General features: G+C 42.8%; 1 protein-coding gene across 4 annotated transcripts in view; it reads right to left on the minus strand.

Moving 5' to 3' along the window:
- The window catches only part of EPRS1 (glutamyl-prolyl-tRNA synthetase 1), a 961,840-nt gene that overhangs the window by 267,083 nt on the left and 675,591 nt on the right, over nucleotides 1-19,166 (minus strand). For all 4 annotated transcript variants that reach the window (XM_078649796.1, XM_078649798.1, XM_078649799.1 and 1 more), the window contains 4 exons: nucleotides 16,822-16,906; nucleotides 10,490-10,549; nucleotides 6,789-6,899; nucleotides 2,818-2,954 (listed from right to left, as the gene is read on the minus strand). In XM_078649796.1, the coding sequence (XP_078505922.1) occupies nucleotides 2,818-2,954; nucleotides 6,789-6,899; nucleotides 10,490-10,549; nucleotides 16,822-16,906 (393 nt within the window). The remainder of the gene's footprint in view (nucleotides 1-2,817; nucleotides 2,955-6,788; nucleotides 6,900-10,489; nucleotides 10,550-16,821; nucleotides 16,907-19,166) is intronic.

Genomic DNA, 19,166 nt, shown 5'->3' on the forward strand with positions numbered 1-19,166 from the left:
GTGAGACCTGTTGCCCTGCGGTGCCATATGGAGCTTTGCTCATTTTGATGCACGGTGTGTACGTGTGGTTCAAAATACAACCAGGCTGCCTGAACCCTAGAAGTGTATCCTTGCCGCAGAGGGGGGCATAACAAAAGTTTTCTGCATTGCTTAGATTTTGAAGAATGTGACACGAGGGGAGAGTAGATGAAACTGTGGCAACATTTAATTAATAAATGAGAATATTTGGCTTTTCTTGTAAACAGTGATTTATGTTCTCCGTCGTTGGATCTTAGCAAAAGAATTTAAAATGAAAATACACAGAAATCTGGTAAGTGAAATGTTAACCTAAAGAGAGGAATTCAGAAATATTTGAGAAACATGGAAAACTGCTAGAAAGAGTCAGGAATGAGGGGGGGGAATGGAGGCATGAAGCCGATGAATGAAGGAGTGAGCAGTATGTTACACAAGGCTGTGGGTGAGGAGAAAGGAGTGAACTAGGAAGCAAGTGATGAGGAGAAAGGTGCAATACACAAGGCAGGTGGTGGAGAGAAAGGAAGGGGAAAGGACACATGAATGAGGGAAAGGCTAAATCTGAACTGAGTGAATCCACTCAAGGGGAGCTTTGGGGACTCGGATGGTTAACGCTCTTTTCTTCGTAGTAATTTTATTTTCTTGTATTTAAGTGAAATTGCAATTAAACAGCTAAGTACTGCAGTTACAATCCGAGTATTTGGAGCCAAAAGTCAGCAAGGGCCAGGGGTCAGGTAAGAACCAAAATTGCACCACCAATAGCACAGGGGCAGCCGGATGCAGAGCTCAAATTTGGAGCTCGCCCCAATGCTTTTCAATGGAGAGATGGGGCGCCTGTGGCCACACTGCTTGCAGGTAAGTAGATCGGTTGCAGGAGCCAAGCTTTGTGGGCTATGTTAAGCACAGGGGGGAGGTGGGGTGGGGGACTACAAAGCAGCACCCAACATACACCCCCATCGGCCCTGGGGCGGTCGGGGTGCAGGGTGTAATTTCGACATAGGACGTCCAGTGCTTTTCAATGGGGATTCTTCGTTCGGCAAAGAGGCTGCAGGTGTGGCACCGGAGGTTGCAGGAGGAAGACCAACGACAGCAGAGGTAAGTAGAGATGCAGGGGGTTATAAGGCCACCGTCGATTCAGCACATCAAATCCCAAGAGCTTCGGGTGCAGGGGTGCCTTTGGGCATTGGAGTCTTCTTACCGGAGCCGGTCGCAGTCGGAGAGAGCCTCTGGATTCACACTGCAGGCACCATTGTGGAGGGTAGAAGAGGTCAGCTACCGCTAGACACGAGGTCAGGACTGCCGGGGAGCCACTCAGACTCTGGCCGTGGGCATCGGGTATAGAGTGGGCAGGAGACGCAGATCCACTGGGATCTGGTGTCCTTGGAGAAGGTTTCTTCAGGGCACAGGAGAGTGGAGTTTTTTTTCTCGAAAGCAGCAGCCCTCCTAGGGGTTTCAGAGGTTGCTGGCGGCAAGACAGGTCGCAGGTTCGCAGAAGCTGGAGACAGGCCGGTAGGGGTGGGGTCAAGGCAGTTGTCTTCAGTCTTCTCTGCGAGGTCATCTTTCTTAATAAGTCATCGCAGATCTAGTTTCTAGGTCGGGGGAGCAACTTAAATACTACATTTAGGAGGCGTTTTAGGAGAGTAGCAGGTAGGGTCAATGGGCACCGCACCGGAGGTGACTACACCCTCTATTATGCTAACCTCCTGGGGGAGAGGGTCTAGAGGAGTCGCTTCATCCTCAAGATGGGGAGGGGGGCTGAAAAGTGCGCTTCACCTCGCTTCCCCCCACCTGAAGGGTAGGGTAGCTAGAGGTGGGCACACCTCCTATTCTTTTTAATTCTTCTCGCCCAAAGTGTGGGGTGTAAACAAGAGACTGTAATCTGCTACTAGCAGCAGAGGCTGGGGTAGCATTACAAAGGGGGCAGGCCTTTCAAACTTCCCTCTTCGAGAACTGGCCCATCCTGGGGGAGGAGGTGTGACATCTCTGCCCAGGATGTGATGTGCTTTGTTTCTGGTCCCAGAGAGCAAGGGCTCTCTACCCAGGGGTCCAGAAACATATGTGATGATGGCTGGCTGCTCACAGCAGGTCAGAGACCACACCAGGATTGGTAGGTTTTCAGGGGGCAACTCGGAGGTGCCCCCTGAGTACATGGTACAATAAATCCCACACACTGGAGTCTTTGCATTTCGACAAGGACATCTGTCCAAAAGTGTGACAAAATTGCTTCTCAGCCCTCTTCTGGGGGTTTTGCTGGTACGTGTTTTTTGCAAAAAGCATTAAAGAGGCCCACATGGGGTATTTTAATGGTATGCAAAATCCACAGTTCATGCATGTGTAAGCACACTTAGAAAAAAAGACAAATAAGGCAACCAGTTACCCCACTTTAGCAAAAAGGATAGGGAGGGATTGCGGATAGTCAATCCTTTACTGAGCAGATGCCAAACCATTATCCAGTTACTCAAAAAACTTAATTCAGAGGAGCAATAAAAAAAACATGAATTTAACTACATACATGGTAGTTGGTTTTTATAAGTGTGCTCAACTTCCAATGCAAGCTACACTTACAGATTAGAGAGCTAAGACATACAACACATCACTAGTGGCATCGCTTAGTTACAATGCAACAGTCTATTGTGCTGAGCCTTTTGATGTAACACAATGGCTCTGGGATAAAGTGCAGAAGACGCATATGAAGAAGCCAAGCAGGTATTTTAATAAACCCACAAGGAGTACAGTGAACAAATTAAGAAGTTCGCAGTCAACACCTCAATCAAATAACCAAAAGGATGCAGACTGCTCATTCACCTGTTTATTTTGGTAATGTTAATATTGCCCCAGTTAATAAACGTGACCATCTCTCCTTCAGATAAGGTCTCTGCATCTGCACCCTCAATAAGAACTCTGGGCCCATACCACACCGGTTTGGTACCAACATCTTCATTCTGAAAACAAAAAAATAAAAATGAAAAAGGGGACGGGAAGTAAAATAAATAAATAAAAACACCAGCACTTAAATCATGCCCTCCAAGTAAATGTCACAATATCCCTAAGCTACTGAAGGCTCAAAGCACATCTTTCATTCAAACATGATTACATCATATTGGAAAATGCAACTTTTCATAAAATCAAGAAGTATGGGAATGTGTCCTTAAAGCGAATAAATGTTATTCAAATATGTTGTCACCTCCTTGCTTGAGGTCTTCCAATTTCATGAACTCACATTGGAAATAGCAGCCATGCTTATTGTGTCAAAGACTGACCCACGAGTGGTTACAGTGGAACCAGGGAAAACTTGCTACTTCCTCCCTTATTCAAAGGTGGCAGAAAGTTCCCAGTTATGGCTCAGAAATGCGGCGTGTAGATGAAATTCCGGTCGGCGGCGGCGGTCTCGCCAGCAGAAGCGGGGAACCGGCAGCCACTATATTAAGAACCATCTCTGCATAGTGTTGTATGACGTATGAATGCTGTAGTCTGTATGTTTCTGATTTGTGCGTGTGGAGAAAGAATAACTGTTGATTTTGTTTTGTTACCTGTTTTATATTTACATATATATTGATCCATCAATTTACCTCAGCACTACCATAAGAAAAATGATTGTTAAAATACAAATAAAGGGGAGGAGCCAAGATGGCGATCGGAACAGTCGCATGAACGCTCCGCTCTGAGATCCTTTCCTCCCCGCTTCTATATTCTGTCGATAATCCTGTTCGAGGCTTACTGATTTCTACTACTAGAGAAAATTGCTCACTTACCGTCTGATTTTGGTGCTCCAGCGTGCGGTGGTCCCTGAGATCTACCATTGTCTCCTGGCTGGCTTTCCCGGCCCTGACGCCGGGGCCTCGAGTGCTGCGCCTCCCCGGCGGTGGTCGGAGTGTTGGTGGCCCTGGCCCGGATGAGAAGCCTGTTGTGGGACCCTGAGAGCCGAGAGCCGGGAGAGATGGAGCGGACCCACTCCCACTAGCGGGTCGCCCCGTATGCCCGAGCAGTTGGTGAACCGGAGAGAGGCCGTGTGGTCCGGTTCCCCTCGGGTGAGACGCCCACTCCTGTTAGTAGTCCCGTCTGGGAACCGGTGCCCGGCTCCCGGAGAGCTGCTGGGGGCGCACCCGGCCTTCTGGTGACTCTCCTTTCGTCGCCGGGCGCCGCCTGCCACTGATCGGCTGTGGGTCCTGTTGCCTCTGGCGGTCATGATGGACCTGGAGATGGAGGGGATAATGGCGGCTAACGATTTGCTCAAGATGGCGGACGACCCTTTGAAGTGTGTCCCTCCCGGAGACAGTGACAATGTTACATTTGAGACCCCCAGACCACTGTTATTTGGGGCGGCGCTTACACGAAGTCATGTGCTGCTTGCGCTGGTTGCTCTGCGGACCGATCTGTGCTGGAAGTCCCGGGACCTGGAGTTACGGATCGCTGCCATAGTTGATCCGCCATCTTGTGGCGCAGTGCCCTCTCCCCGAGTTGGTCCCGTTGACTCTCCTCCGGTTGTTGAGCCGGGGTCCCCGGATGTGTCTCAGAATTTGAGGGAACAAATGGACCTGGCGCCGGTGCTGCACTGTTTCCCGCATCCTGTGATCTTCACTCCGTGCTGGGCAGACCTGACTTTGGACTTGGCCGCGTTGGTGATTGGCGTACCGTTGCATTCTGGCGGCCGCCATGTATCATTGACTACTTCTTTGTGGCTGAGGCGGTGTTGCGTGAGGATACCGCCTGCCTTACCTGACTGGTTTGGACTTTTTATGTCGTACTGTCTCCTGATTGCTTGGATGTTTGGCAGTTCTACTGTTCACAGAAGTGGCCAGGGATGACCTTGCTTAGGTCCTGGCGGGACTTTCTCTTAGTCAATGGCGTATCCGGGACTTGTCTTGTGGACTGTTATTGATTGCACCCTGTGCGTTGGCTTTTCTCTGTATTCTTTCTGGCCTCGATCTGTAAAGCTTGTTGCGGGGAGGAGGGGGACCGAGTGTTTCCATCGCCGGCTCCTCTCCTCATTCTTTTTTCTATCCCTTTCCTTGTTTTTCTTCTTTCTTCTTTATTTCTTTTCTGTTGGGTGTTTCTGGGGCGACAGACACGCTGTTAGTGGGGTAGGCCATAGCCATTATGGTGATGTAGGGTGGTGGGTGATGGGTGGGTTTTTTTATTTTAATTTGTTTTGTTCTATGGTCCCTTTTTCTCCCCTCTGAAGGGGTTGGCTATGTCTTCTTTTTCTTCCTTATTTCTCCGGTGTTTGCACATGCTTTTCTTCTCTTATTGTTTGGGGCGGGTGGGCTTTCTGCAAGACGTCTTGCTACATTGCTTGTTATGGCTTGACTTTTCCTCCTGGCCCGCCTTCGGTGGGCTTAGGGTATATTTGGTCACGTTACTTATTATTGCTTTTTGATAGTGTGGGGGGATATTCCCCTCCCGTCTCCCTTTCTTTGATTATGCTGCATGACGCCTTGGTTGATATAGCCGCTGCCTCCTCTTAAAATTATAAAAATGAAACCTTTCTTATCCTTGCGCTTCCTGTGTCACGATCACATCTTGCGGCTGTACTGCACTTGTTTTTTATCGTACACGTATAAACTGCTCTGTTTTTTGATCTCCTGATTTTGCGGCCGGCCCTTGTGGTTGTAGGCCAGCGCTTGTATGGCTTTGCTTATATAAATAAAGGTTTTCGAAAGAAAAAAAAAAGAAAAATACAAATAAAAAATTATTTTTGATAAATTTGAATTCATGTCTCTTTGAGGTGTCCTTCCTGGGTTCGGGACACATATTAGAATATAGTGGACCTCGTTCAGGGCAGGTTTTCTTGTCTTATTTGAATTTTTCTTCCCCGTCCACCTGCCTTTATTGATGTGGGGTCCCCCTTCTGATTTGAAGATACTTCCTCCCTTATGCCATAACACCTCCCCTGAAGGCATTTTTTGGACGATTTAAAAATGGATTCGTCACAACCACCAATCAGTAGAGGCATTGTAAGTCTGACAAGTGACTACATAGATGTATGGTGCACGTCCTTGACTCAAATGACAGGTGATTAATCTTTCACAATCCGTTACCAATATTTCAAAACATTGTAAAACTGAACCAAGGACATAGAAAAACAATCCTAAACCACTGTGGCATAAGGGTTAACGTTTGCTTAATGTAGTCTTTATAAAATTGAAAAACACAGCCACATTTCTGAGCCTGTAAACCAGGTGGCCTTGCAGAGTTCCGATACTAGAATGCTAATTAGTAAGTAAATGATTTGGTTTTAAGAAGCCAATGACTGGGTTTCCAGACAAAAGTTGTGTTTACTAGAAAGCAGAAGACTACATAAGTGAAAGTAGAAGAATGCCTACCCAGAATTCAAAAATCACAAAGTTATCTCACTCATCCACCCAAGTGCACATATACATACCTAACACATCACAATCATCTTAACGAGCTAAGAGAAATTCCACCCCTTTTCTATATTGTTATTTGAGTCCTGTCGCACATATGTTAAACTTGATGATGCGCATCTTTGACGGGAGCAGCATCACTATCTAATTTTATATGGTATGGAAGGTTTTCACATATTTCATGACAATGCTCATCTGGTCAAATAAAATTTAGCTCAAGAGCATTTGACTTCACATTTATGGGACTGTTCTGAACCTTGAAAGACTGTGAAGCATTATAAAATATAATTTAATCAATACAAGTAAGCAATTATATCATTCTAATGGCTTGCTACTGCACAAGGAAACTCTTTTCTTTCTTCAAGGAGAGATGCCTATCTGGTTTCCCAACAGAGCTGAAATATACAAGACCTTTGGATGCTTGGCCACTTCCTTCATCTCCTCTTGAGCTTCTGGGATGTTCACAACAATGACATCATCTTGCAGTAAAGCGGTGTACCGCGGTGCCACAGGGTCTATCACCTGAGAGAAGCAAACACAGAAGGCGCATTCACATGTGCCAAATGAGAAAGAGGCAAACAAACCTTCATACATCAACCACAATGGAAAGAATGTGTTTAACTAGTAATCAGTGTTTTTTACGTTGCTGCATTTGCCACGTGGGAAGTTGTGATGAAGGTCACAAGTTTGCATTCCAGCAGGGTCAAGTTTTAATCCTAACAGGGACAACTCAACGATGATCCTTCAGAGATCAGCTAAGTGGCTAGTATTGCACTCATTAACACCGGTTAATGGGAGTGCTTAAAATCGCGATGGATAATTGTGAAACACTTTATAGAATTCAAGTTACCGTCATACAGAAGGGATGCAGGCGTTTGGTAAACCTGCTCTGCATCAGGACTCTAGCAATTGAAAGAATTATTCTGGCTTGGAAACACCGACTCAGACATTAGCAAAGAGTAAGTAAAAATGCCACACATGGAATGCACATAATCACATTTTCAACGAGGTGAAATACTAGGATCCTGGTAAACTGATACAAAATGTGATTCAGTATTATTTTTAGGGATATATATGGTTTTGAATAAGCTGACCTACCTACAGCTGTTATCTGTTGTGAAACTTGGATAATATTTATTCATTTTGCCCTATTCTTCCAACAGTATTGGACAACATTTACATGGGACTATGAAAGAACTACTGCCTTGTGGTAAATCTGCACAGAATGTAGCTCTGGATCCTATTATACACGGAAGCCCCAAGTGGTGGAATCATTATCTTTTCTGCACCTAACGTGATGCAGGTCATCATGCTGTGCGCTATCATGTACATGGGAAGCCTAGCAGTCAGTGTGTGTGGAGAGGTAACTTGTGCAGAGTCGAACCAGAAAGTGCATTACTGAATTCCCTAAAACCTACTACATTTTAATATGGACTGTGAGAGTGAATTTTTCTCCTAAAGTTTGCTCTCACTAATTTCTTTCTTTGAAATAATGACTAAGCAGGAAAGTATAGAAATAAATGTCATGAACCTTCATGAGATGCAATTACCTACCCTTTAAGTAGGGTAGCTGAACACAGAAAGGACCGGTAAGTATGCAAACAGATTACATGAGACCACTGAAAATCTTCTAATAAGAGAGTAAGCGGTTACCAGTGCTATATAGGGCAAGAGAACAGCATCACAAAGCAACCCACCTTTGTTGCCTCCTTGACCAGCAAAGGCTAAGACAAGAGCTTAATTGAGCATAATGACCAATAATTTGGTAAGAATGTCAACTGGTCCTTTAATTTTGTAAATGCCAAGCTGTAATAAGCTCAGAAATTTTCATTTGAGGGCTCATGTCTTTGCGTCTGCCACAGAATGAAGGTAAATTAAAACTTCAGGTCGTATGATCATTTTTTGGGCATCATTCATACAATGGTTTTGATAATGTAGCACAGAAATTAAAACTGCATAGAGCACTATCACCTGAAGATCACTTGAAACCCAAGAGCGATAGGAAGCACTTTTTATCGGAGCTCTGTTAAAATAGATTCCTGTTGTACACATCCACTGTCTTGCAGCAGAGTATGTATTTGAATTTGAATTTGAATTTAAAATTTCTTATAGAGCGCTCATATACCTGAGGTTTCTTGGCGCTATTACTGACAGGATCCTAGTTAAAAAGCTGGGGGAACCGGAGAGTTATTATTCGAAAGATTTCGTGAATAGGTAGGTCTTAAGTTGTTTACGGAAATGTGGGTAAAGAGATGGTGCGGATGTACTAGCTCATCCCTTCTTAATGCAGTTTAGCCATGTGCTAATGTCAGAGGGTGATTCTTTATGATGTCAAAATGAAATTAAGCTCCCAGTGGGCATAAATAGTAATAGGGAGTGTAGGTGAGAATATGCTTACCCAATTAGATGTTGAAACTACATGGGAGATTAAAACACTTGAAGGGCAGTCAATGCGTTGAGTAGGTTCTACTGAAATCATACGAAGTAATCATAGATAGTTGTTTGTGAGAAGTAAAGGTACTAAGAAACTACCCTCAAATTGTGCAAAAGTAAAAAGTATATGTACAGGGTTCAAGCCACAAAAGGAAGGGAGGAGGAGGAGTAAACACTTTATGACATTTTTATAAACTGTACTGGACTTCCTTCCCTGCCATTCATCTTTTTTCGTCTATGTTATTGTGTCCGAAAAAAGACGAGGACATCCCTCTGAGAAAATGCTTTGCAGCATTGTCGGGCTCTATATAAAAGGCAACTAATTAAAATAAATGGAAATTAATAAATTAAGATAACAGTGCATGCCCAAGTAACATCAACCCCAGATAAGATGCACATTAAAAGATTCCTAAACCACTAATATTTAGATGGACACAGAAAAACCATAGACAAAAGAGGATCTGCGATTTTTAGATACCAGATAGACTTGTTCAAACGTATAGGCTCAGTCATTGTCTGAAATCATCTTCTATACTTTACAGTGGCAAACTATACTGGAAAGCCTTCGGTCATTGACACCATTGTCAACAATTCTCTGTTGGGTTAATTGATCTCAGACCAGAAGGCATATACAGGATTTACACTGAATTAATGTATTTCGCTAGCTTAATATCAAGGAAGACACAAGAATTACAACCCTTATTGAACATATCGAACACTGAAAAACAAGGCAACTCAATGCAGCAACGTAAAGAATCACTATCAGTATTTAACACACTTAACAACGAAGTACACAAGATGCATGCCAGACAAGCAGCTACCACTAAACATGGATCTTTCTAGGACTGGGCGTTTGCAACAAGCGGGAAACCAAAGGCAGGGCAATTGCAAGACACAATCACAATACTCATCGTCAGCACCCGGAAAGAGAACATGTTCCGTGGAGATGCTGTCCTTAAGTAACTAACTACGACAATATGCAGTATTCCTGATTTGACATTTGTGTAAGAAACATTAAACATGTCTAAATGGGACACAAAGGGCACAAAGGACTTCAATAGCAGGATTACTATGAGTAGCAGGTTTGTGGGCAGCAGGAATTAAATGTCCTATCACCAGACATGGGTATGATGGTCTACTTTGGCTGCCAGGTACGGGATCGCCAGTTTACATCACTGTACCCTCAAAACTAGAACAGAATGATGCAGCATTTTCTTGTCTCTAAAGAGGAATAATGCATTTTAAATAAGTCTTGTTGGTCAAGCAAATAAGACTGCAATACAAAGCTGCAAAATGGATTATGTAAGCTACAATAAGTAGGCTTACGTAACTTAGATCTATGTGCTAAGGCAAAAATAAAAAAATGAATATTAAGTAATACCTTTTTACAGATAGCTCGCAGCTTGAAAGCAGAAAAATGAAATGTAGAGTTTTCACATCAAATTTACAGCAGACAAATATATTTTCCACAAATTGTCATTTTTCCCTTGGGCAAATCAATAAAATTAGTAACCAGTCACATTACAAAAATGCTCATTCCATTTTCCTGAAAATTTGCCAAATGATGCAATATTCTGCCATGACTATTTCAAACCACAAGCACTGAAGTACTTGCAACATACACATGTCCAAACAAATCCCACCCAAAGCTCACAGGAGCCACGGAAAGAGGCATGTACCTTCTTGTTAAATGACCAGATCTTATCCCATTCCATGTTGACAACAGATCGGGAAGAGCCCTGAAAGATAAAGGAGATTTGTGAAAGACAGTACAAGTAATGTCGATGTGCATATAAATGGCCACTTTCTTGGACATTACTTACAGAGTTACCCTCTGTCAAACAAAGTAAGAGTCAGAGTTGAGGACCATGATCATATAATACATTAAACTGGGGAAGCCAGGATTAAAACACTTGCCTTATGGATCCACAGCTGACAATGAAACTACTAGTCTTCATCTTTTTCAATATCTGAATATAAAATATGAGCGTCAGGAGTGTGCTATGGAACTGAAATTGCAATCGGTTGAACAGAATATGAATTCTTTGGCAAAGAGTGTGATTTATGTACCTCACAGGTAAAATTTGAAAAGGGGCACTGGATATTTGAATGGCTGGGAATTAAATTAAATTCACACAACACACTGACCAACTGAAGTGATGAGAAAGTCAGAGTGTACTGAATTGTTTACTAAAGTGAACATGAAAAAACGTCAAAGATGTTGGGCTGGGTTTTAAGGCAAAAAAATGTGCACAAAACCGCTGCAGGTTTTTAAGAAATCACCTGAAATAATCCAGTCCCTAATGCTCCTTTTTGCAGTGTGCAGCATGGGAATGTACTTTATTGATCTGAGGCTCGTCCCACTCAGCCCTTTCTTGTGGTCTTCTCAGTATAACTCCGAATTTGTTTAAAGATCTTAACAGGGAAGGGGTTGCATTTGTTTTGTGCAGTTTTTTCCTTTGAGAACTAAAATATTATATTTTAATGCAATAAAAGTATGCCTTAAGCTACCTGTTTTAATCATTACCGCAATCACACACTGCACTATAGGGTCAATTTCCTATTTTCCAGCTAGACGTGCTCTGATCCACTACTCGTTTCTGTTTCTGTGGCGAAAGCATCCCATTGTTGGCAGATATTTTTTCTACTGGTTAACAACCAGAGGCACCATTTTGAGTTGGCTGTGCGAACTAGTTCTTTCTTACCTGTTTCTCCCCCTCTTTGGCCAACGTCGAGGACAACCGACCCTGTCTGAGGTTTGCCCTACAAGGCCCTTTCTTGCGGTCTTTTATCCATATTACTCCAGAACTGTTTGAAGATCTTAACAGGGGCGGTTGTGCATTTGTGTTGTGTAGTTATTCGCCATTTCTTGTATAAAAGTAACATTTTTAGCTCTTAAATTAAGCCGTAATCTACCAGTTTTAGTCACTCTACTACACTTGTACACTGCACTTTATGGTCAATTTCCTTATTTCCCGCCAGAAGCTCTCTGGACCACTAATCGCTTATATGGAGAGAGTGCACTTGTTTGTGGCCCTTTTCCCTCTTGGTCGACAATTAGAGCAGGCAGCCAACTCGAAATGGTGCCTCAAATTGTTGGTTGGCTGTTCTCCCTCCGTGACCTACTTTGAGCAAGTTAGAGCGCAGATGATTATTGCTGCCGTTCAGTAGCCAGTGGACCCCATGTTTCTGACAGAAACATGGATAGATTCGGACTCCGATATTTATTAGGTGGTTCCCTCAGGGTTTGTTAGTTACAGCACAAGACAGGCCAGGCAAATGAGATTGGGGCCTTTCACTTATTCACAGAGTGATTTTCAAAGCAGGGCTTTTCAGCTCAATAATTTAAGGAGGAGTAGAAACCTTGAGATTTTGTATTTCCCTTCCATCAACTACCTCGTTTTCAGGTGGCTTGATATATTTCCTTCCTCCTCCCCCCAACATAGCAGGCCTTTGAATGTTTGGCTTCCTGGGATGAAGCATTTTACCCTCCGGTTTTAAGATACTCTAACTTGACTGTGGCTAGGCGATTTTAACCTGCACTTGGATGTAGCCACTGATATCCTGGCTTTGCTCTGGTTGACCCAAGTAATGAACTTCAACAAGAAACAATTTATCACTGACACCACTTATCATGCAGGGTATATATTGGACATCATTTTTTCCAATCTTCATCATCTTTTTAAGGAGAAGACTCCTCTCCCTTGGCCAGACAGTCATCTTTTTCCCTTTACTTGGGATGGTAGGTACTTGGGGAGCAAACCAGCCATTAACAATATGGTGATGGCTAGGACATGGAATGACATTAATTGTGCTGAGCTGATGAAACATTTGGAGGTTTCTAAGTGGCATTTGCTGGCAATATTGATAAGAATATTGAGCAGTTTAACAATTGGCTACATGAGAGCTTTTCCACTCTGGCACTTCTGAAAAAGATTATTCCGAAGCGAAGGAGTCATTCTGCCCTTTAGTTTAGCCCCGAACCTATGGCTCATAAGAAATACAATACACAATTTGGAGCGGAAATGGAGTTCAGACTATAATCCCGCAGACTAGGAACACTTTAAAGTAGTGCTGAAAAGCCCATCATAAAGCAACCAAAAAACTGCTCAGTGCACCTTTTACTCTCAAAGTATCTCAAAGGCAAACAACCCTTCTAGAGAGATCTTTAAAATCGCTAAGCTTTATCCGACCCCCAATGTCTGCACTCCTTTAATTCCAACATCTGAAGATTTGTGTGAAAACCTATCCACTTTTTTTAGGATAACATTCTTACGATTCATGCAGGGTTACTTTCCTTTTCCAGCATTCATTTTTCCCAATAATAGGTGTGGAGCAGGCCTATGATTCTTCTTTGATGTGTTCTCTGAACAAATTTGGGCCATTCACCATCATTCAAAAATACAAGAGGCCATATGAGTGCAAATCCAGGTCACAGAGTGACCCGTGACCCTTTCTTTACCGACTACTCCTGCCAAGACCTTAGCCCCCCATCCTCAAACTTTTTAATAGCACGCTCGAGTCAGCAGTAGTTACTTCTTGCTGGAGAACGGTCAAAGTGACGCCTCTATTTAAAAAAGAAAAACGAAGAAAAAAAACACATTAATCAGCTCTTTAATTAGGTCTAACCCCGCTCTTCTGCTTACTCCCTACTTCACTCGAAATGTCGGAAAAGTTAGCAACACTAAGCAAGCCACTTATTTGGAAGAGCACAATCTGCTGCATCGTAATCAGTCAGGCTTCTGCCCACAGCATAGTAAAAAAACAGCACTCCTAGAGGTGGCAGAAATGATTATGTTTGTCTGGATGAGGGCAAAAGTGCTGCTTGGATTCTATTGGATTAGTCAGCAGCATTCATATAGTCTCTCAAGCCATCTTGCTCCCGCGTATGTCTGAATTAGGCATCGGAGGCACGGCTTGGGGGTGGAATCTGCAAGAATTCGGGCTTGCCCCCTATAGTTATTCCAGCAAGCAGCTAGCCCTGTGGCTACCTTTCGGGTGCCACAGGGATCTTCCCTGAGCCCTAGGTTATTTGATATCGACATGTCCCTCTTTGCTAAACTCATTGAACCGTACGGATTGGTGAAAATCTCTTTTATAAACAGTACCCAGATGTTCCTCACTTCTGATTCCATCTCTGCAGGTCCAGCTAGAAACTTAAAATCATGTGTGTTGTATGTCTTGCATTGGTTGCAAAAAAGCCCTCATCAATACAATGGAGACAAAACAGAGTGTACTGTTCGGGCAAGTAAGAGACCACTGGTTTTCCTCTGCCTGGCCGTCAGATCTCCCTCCTCCTCCCGCAACTACACTCGTCACCAGGAATCTTGAAATTAAACTTGAAAGCACGCTTTCCTTTCAATCCGGTCTGTTACGGGGTCTTGTTTCGCATTATTCCTTGATCCTCGAATTCCTCCTCAAGAAAGCAAGCAGGACAGTAGCCTATGCCTTGATCTGGATTATACTATACTAACATCATCTACATCGGTCTCCCAGAGAGATGGATTAGGCAGCTTCAAGTGGTTCAGAATTCTACTGCAGGTCTCATCTTGGCATTCCCAAGACAGAGGATGCAGTTCATTATCTGTGCCCGCTCCGCTGACTACCTTTTGGGTAGAGGATTCTTTTCAAAAACCTTACACTTCTGCAGAGCTTTCTACAAGCACAGCCTGAAATACCTAATCGACAGGACAGTTCACTATATCACACCCATCTCTTTGATCTTCCTCAGAACAACTGGTCAATGTATCAAGGTTTCAATAAGTTAATGGCCAGAGTTTCTTCTCAGTCACTGCAAGCAAAGTGTGGAATCTACTTCCACACTCATTGTGGGCTATTGCTAAGGAATCTGCATTCAGAAAGGCACTTAGAACCTGTCTCTGCATGACAGACCTGCATATGTGGTCACGCTGGTTTAACGCTGGGAAGTTCCGTGGAGTATCTGCATGCTTTATAAACCGTTTATTCATTTATTACATATTGGATAGCAGTGGGCAAAGTGAGCCTTTTTTCACTCAACATGCATATTTCTCGTGATCACAGTGGGTTTTGGGCATTCTACCTTCCAGATAGAGTTTGGGTGAAAATCTGGACTTTTGGAACTAATTTATTAAATGGCTGAATGGTAGGAGAGGCAACACCTGAACGTCAGATGTGACCCCTGATTTGATACACTATGGATGATACACAAGACGAAATACTTAAAATTCTCTTCTGCAACAAACAGTCTTAGTGACAAAATAAAGAAAAAAGTAGTCATGCATGTGATTTAGTGACATAAGATGGGCACTGGTTCCTATAACAGGGAAATCTTACAGTTGCTGTTTGGACAGGGGGCATAAAGTCTCGGTGGCTCAGGCTGATTCATCTACCAGGTGGGATGGAAAACTTTGCTGCTCACTATAGTAAAACAAGGGTGAATCTTCTGGGGTATTATGCTTACAAGATATGGAATTACTGACAAAGCAATGGGACTGATCGATGCCTTGAGAGCAAAACTGTTACACAGCAGACAGTACTCAACCACTGGTGATTCAAGATACCTTCACACAGCTAGAATATGAAATGCTATGCAGAGAAGGGGGAAACGAATTATCAGGCAAGAGGAGCGTTTTAGGACTCCCCACTCTGGAAAGTATTAAAGACACTGAAGGGAATGAAGAACAGTTGGTAGGAACTTAAACCGCTGGAAAGTGAAAGATCCGAAAATAGTACGGAGTATACTGGACATTACTGATAATTGTTTTGTGGAAAATCTGTGGTCCATCCGCTTTGAGGCTTTGCTTTAAGAGGCATATAAAACAGCTGTCAGGGCAATGCTATGTCAAGCATAGCTGGGACAAGAAGGGAAGTTGTTGAGGTCAGAGAGATTGAGTGCGTCAGCTATTAATAATGATAGGTGCCCATATAGTTAAAAAAAAAAAAAAAAAAAAAAGGTCACTTTGGGAAATGTCATCAATCAGGCTCTAAAAGAAAATATCAGAGCACTGAGAAACATGTAGGTATGGGTGAGTTCTCGGTGTACAAAGTAAAGGTTGTAGGAGGCAATTAACAAGGCTGGAAAATTGATAGGCTCACCAAGAAAGAGGAGAGAGACAGACATATAGACCAGTTGAAAGAGCAACAACAGGAAACAGGGAGGTGACCCACTCCTTTTCAGTTTATTTTAAAACTCTTTACACTGATGATGTAGAAGTAGAGACATTTGATCTGAAAGCTATTGTGGAGGAGTTGGCTATTCCGAAGCTACCTAATAGTGAAATGCTGTGTGCAGACCCATTATCTTTGCTCAACATCAAAATAAATATTCTGGCAAAGGTATTAACTACCAGATTGGGATGGTGATAGAATAGATGGTGAACATAGACCGGTCTGAGTTCATGCCTAATTGATGTACCAAGACCACATGGGTGCTGGTTGGGACCCCACTATGGTACTCCCACATGATGTTGAGAAGGGACTGGGCTCGGTTGAGTGGCCTTTTATACGTAAAGCTCTTGATAAAATGGACCTTGTGTTGTCAATCCTGTCATGGGATAGACAGCTTTATGGGAGTCTGGTGGCTAAAGTGAAAGGGGTACTATTGAAATCCACTGAGCTGGGGAGGCGCACGATACGGGGTTTCCCCTGTTGCCACTGCTGTTTGCCATGGTCTTTGACCTCTTTGCAATGCTCAGTCAGAAATAAGGGCATTAATCAGGTGTGTTTGTTGAGGTAGTGATGGCAGAGTCTCATTTTATGCAAATGACATTCTGCTGTACACTGCAAACACAGTCTATAGAAAGATTGCAGTATGAATGGAGGGTGTCAGGCACACAGTCTGGATTTTGAATTAAGGGGACAAGGGGCACTTAGTTCCTTTTCCAACACTTAAAGAATAAATCAAGGATGATCATCCTGATCCTCTGTGGTCTGATTTGGATGCCATGGATGGAGAACACATGCTAAGGATTATGTATACAATCTTCAACACTAATTGAAGGGCTTCATGCATAAATAAAATAAAACCAACCTGAGCAGCAATGAACTGCTTTAATCCTTCTACAGTCATTCCTCTTCTCAGTACTCCACGTACAGTTGGGAATCTCGGATCATCCCTGTCAGAAAAGATTTACAAATGGAGCATTCTATTTAGAATTAAAGGTAATATGAACAAGCTTTCAAGCAACCTATTGATTATTTGCGACCCAGTGCCCAGCCCTATAAAATTCAGCAATCTTTTGCTTTTCACATTGATCTCTTTATGATATGATAGAAAATAGATAAGCATGTATCGTTATTTGTTTTGTCATGGTCAGCTACTCTAGTCATAAAAGTATTGTTCTGCAGGACATATTGTTGGCAACTGTTGATTATTCTCACATACCCAATTACTTCCATTACTTTGTGGATGATGCACTCATCTGGTCACTGCATAATCTACTTCTCGTTCCTTCACTAATAAGCCGGATGAACATGTGTTAACTTCAGCCTATTGCTAACAAGCTATTCAATAATTGTTCCCACCCACGGTCTACCAGACTGCCATCACTGTTCCCTAATAATCAGTCTGATTTCAAGTTGCTATCTACATCTATCACCTGTTTCCAGATTATGATCTAGTCAGCGGGGCTAGAGTGGAGTCGGGAGGGAAAGGGGAACATCTACTGGATCTACCGGTTGGATCTGTGAATATTGATAAAAATCAATGCCAATGTTTATAATGATACACTACCACATAAGAACGAAATTGCATCACTATTATCAGATTCGGCCATCATGAACTCTCTTCCAACTCCGTAATATGTGGTCAGGCAGGCTCTGCAACCTAGGCCAGAGGTTACCGATTGACAATTCACAGGTGGCCTGGCACGTAGCCAGCAGACAAAAACGAACAGGAAATTCAGGTCATTCCCCCAGAGAAGTGCAGCGATACAACAATGGTCCAGGGAGATGGGACCCAATAAAGCCCATATGGCTATAAGGGTGCATGCTTTCCTAAACAACATAAAGTCAGATGCCATATGAAGTTAGGGACACACAGCCAATCAGGACACAGCACATGCAGTACTCACAGTGATTACGTGCTCTCATGCCGGACATCTTGACGTTACCCACTGGTCACCACTGTGTGCACGCAAAGTCAAGGTCCACCTGCATTTGTTATCAGGAGGCTTATTTTTGAGTCCATAGACAAGGACCACATTCTTTTACCCCCCCCAAAAAAATAGGGTCGATGGAAGTACTTTACGATACCCAAAGAAATATATAAAACCCTGTTCAGACAGATAGTACTTTGAGACAGTCCTCAGACCAGCTTCTGTAACTGTGCTCCCAGCCGAAGTGTTTAATTAAATCAACTGCTCCTTTTTCGCTAAATGTCTCTTGTCTTTTGTTTTTTCAAGGTAAATTCATATTTGAGCAACAGATCTAACCCTTATTTTATCCAACTGTACAGTATTATTTTCTATTAACCTCTTTTCTTGAAACTTGGTGTATTTTCAAGTAGTATTTGCCCATATCCTATCCACTATTATGTAATAGGGATCCTTCACAGAATTTCTAATGGTCTGGCTGAGATGTTCTTCTACAGGGAGGTCCTATAAAACTCTGTGTAATCTCGCCCCATTGATGTGGTATTGTTTTTTTTTCATCATCCCTCTGTTTTTAATGCTATACTTTCAGCGTATGTCCATTCTTTTACCCATTATGTCCACTGATTTTGCAGTGGTGCTCTGAGGGATTCCCAGTTCATCACTATTGCCCTCTTAGCTAGAATAAGGGCTTGAGTTTTAGAAGCGTGCTACTACATTTTTTTGCAGTAGATTATGATATTAAAAATAGTTGAAGTAGGCATCCATCCATTGGGAAAATTCCTACTGTTTTAGCAACTCTCCATTTTCTTTGTTATTTCCTTCCAGAACTCCTTGATTACTCGACAATAACATACAGAAAAATCCTGCTTTTTCTCCTTGACATCTGGGACATTGCTATATAACTGTTCTATAAATCTTTTTAATCTCTACCAGGGTTAAATTCTTTCTACGAAAACAGGTCTAGCTGTACAAACATCTCCTATAAATTCAATTTACCCTCCTGAGCCCAGTCGTTCACCTGCTTTCGCAAGTGTAAAAGCCCTTATCTATCTGCCTTCCAACAAGCAGTGTCGCACGTTCGTGACCTAGGATTTGTTTAGATTTTCAGATTTTACGATCCCAACATTTGAGGCTTACTTACATTATTAGAGTAAAGTCTTTGGCGCAACAATAAATTAAGCATATTATGACAAGAATCTTGTGCACACGTTAAGCGAGGTGTATACATGTATCCTGCTTAATCAAAAGAACACAATAGGTATTAAATGAAACAAAGTGGGCA

Source organism: Lissotriton helveticus, chromosome 6 (genome assembly GCF_964261635.1).
Source record: "Lissotriton helveticus chromosome 6, aLisHel1.1, whole genome shotgun sequence".
In the NCBI taxonomy this organism is placed as follows: Eukaryota; Metazoa; Chordata; class Amphibia; order Caudata; family Salamandridae; genus Lissotriton; species Lissotriton helveticus.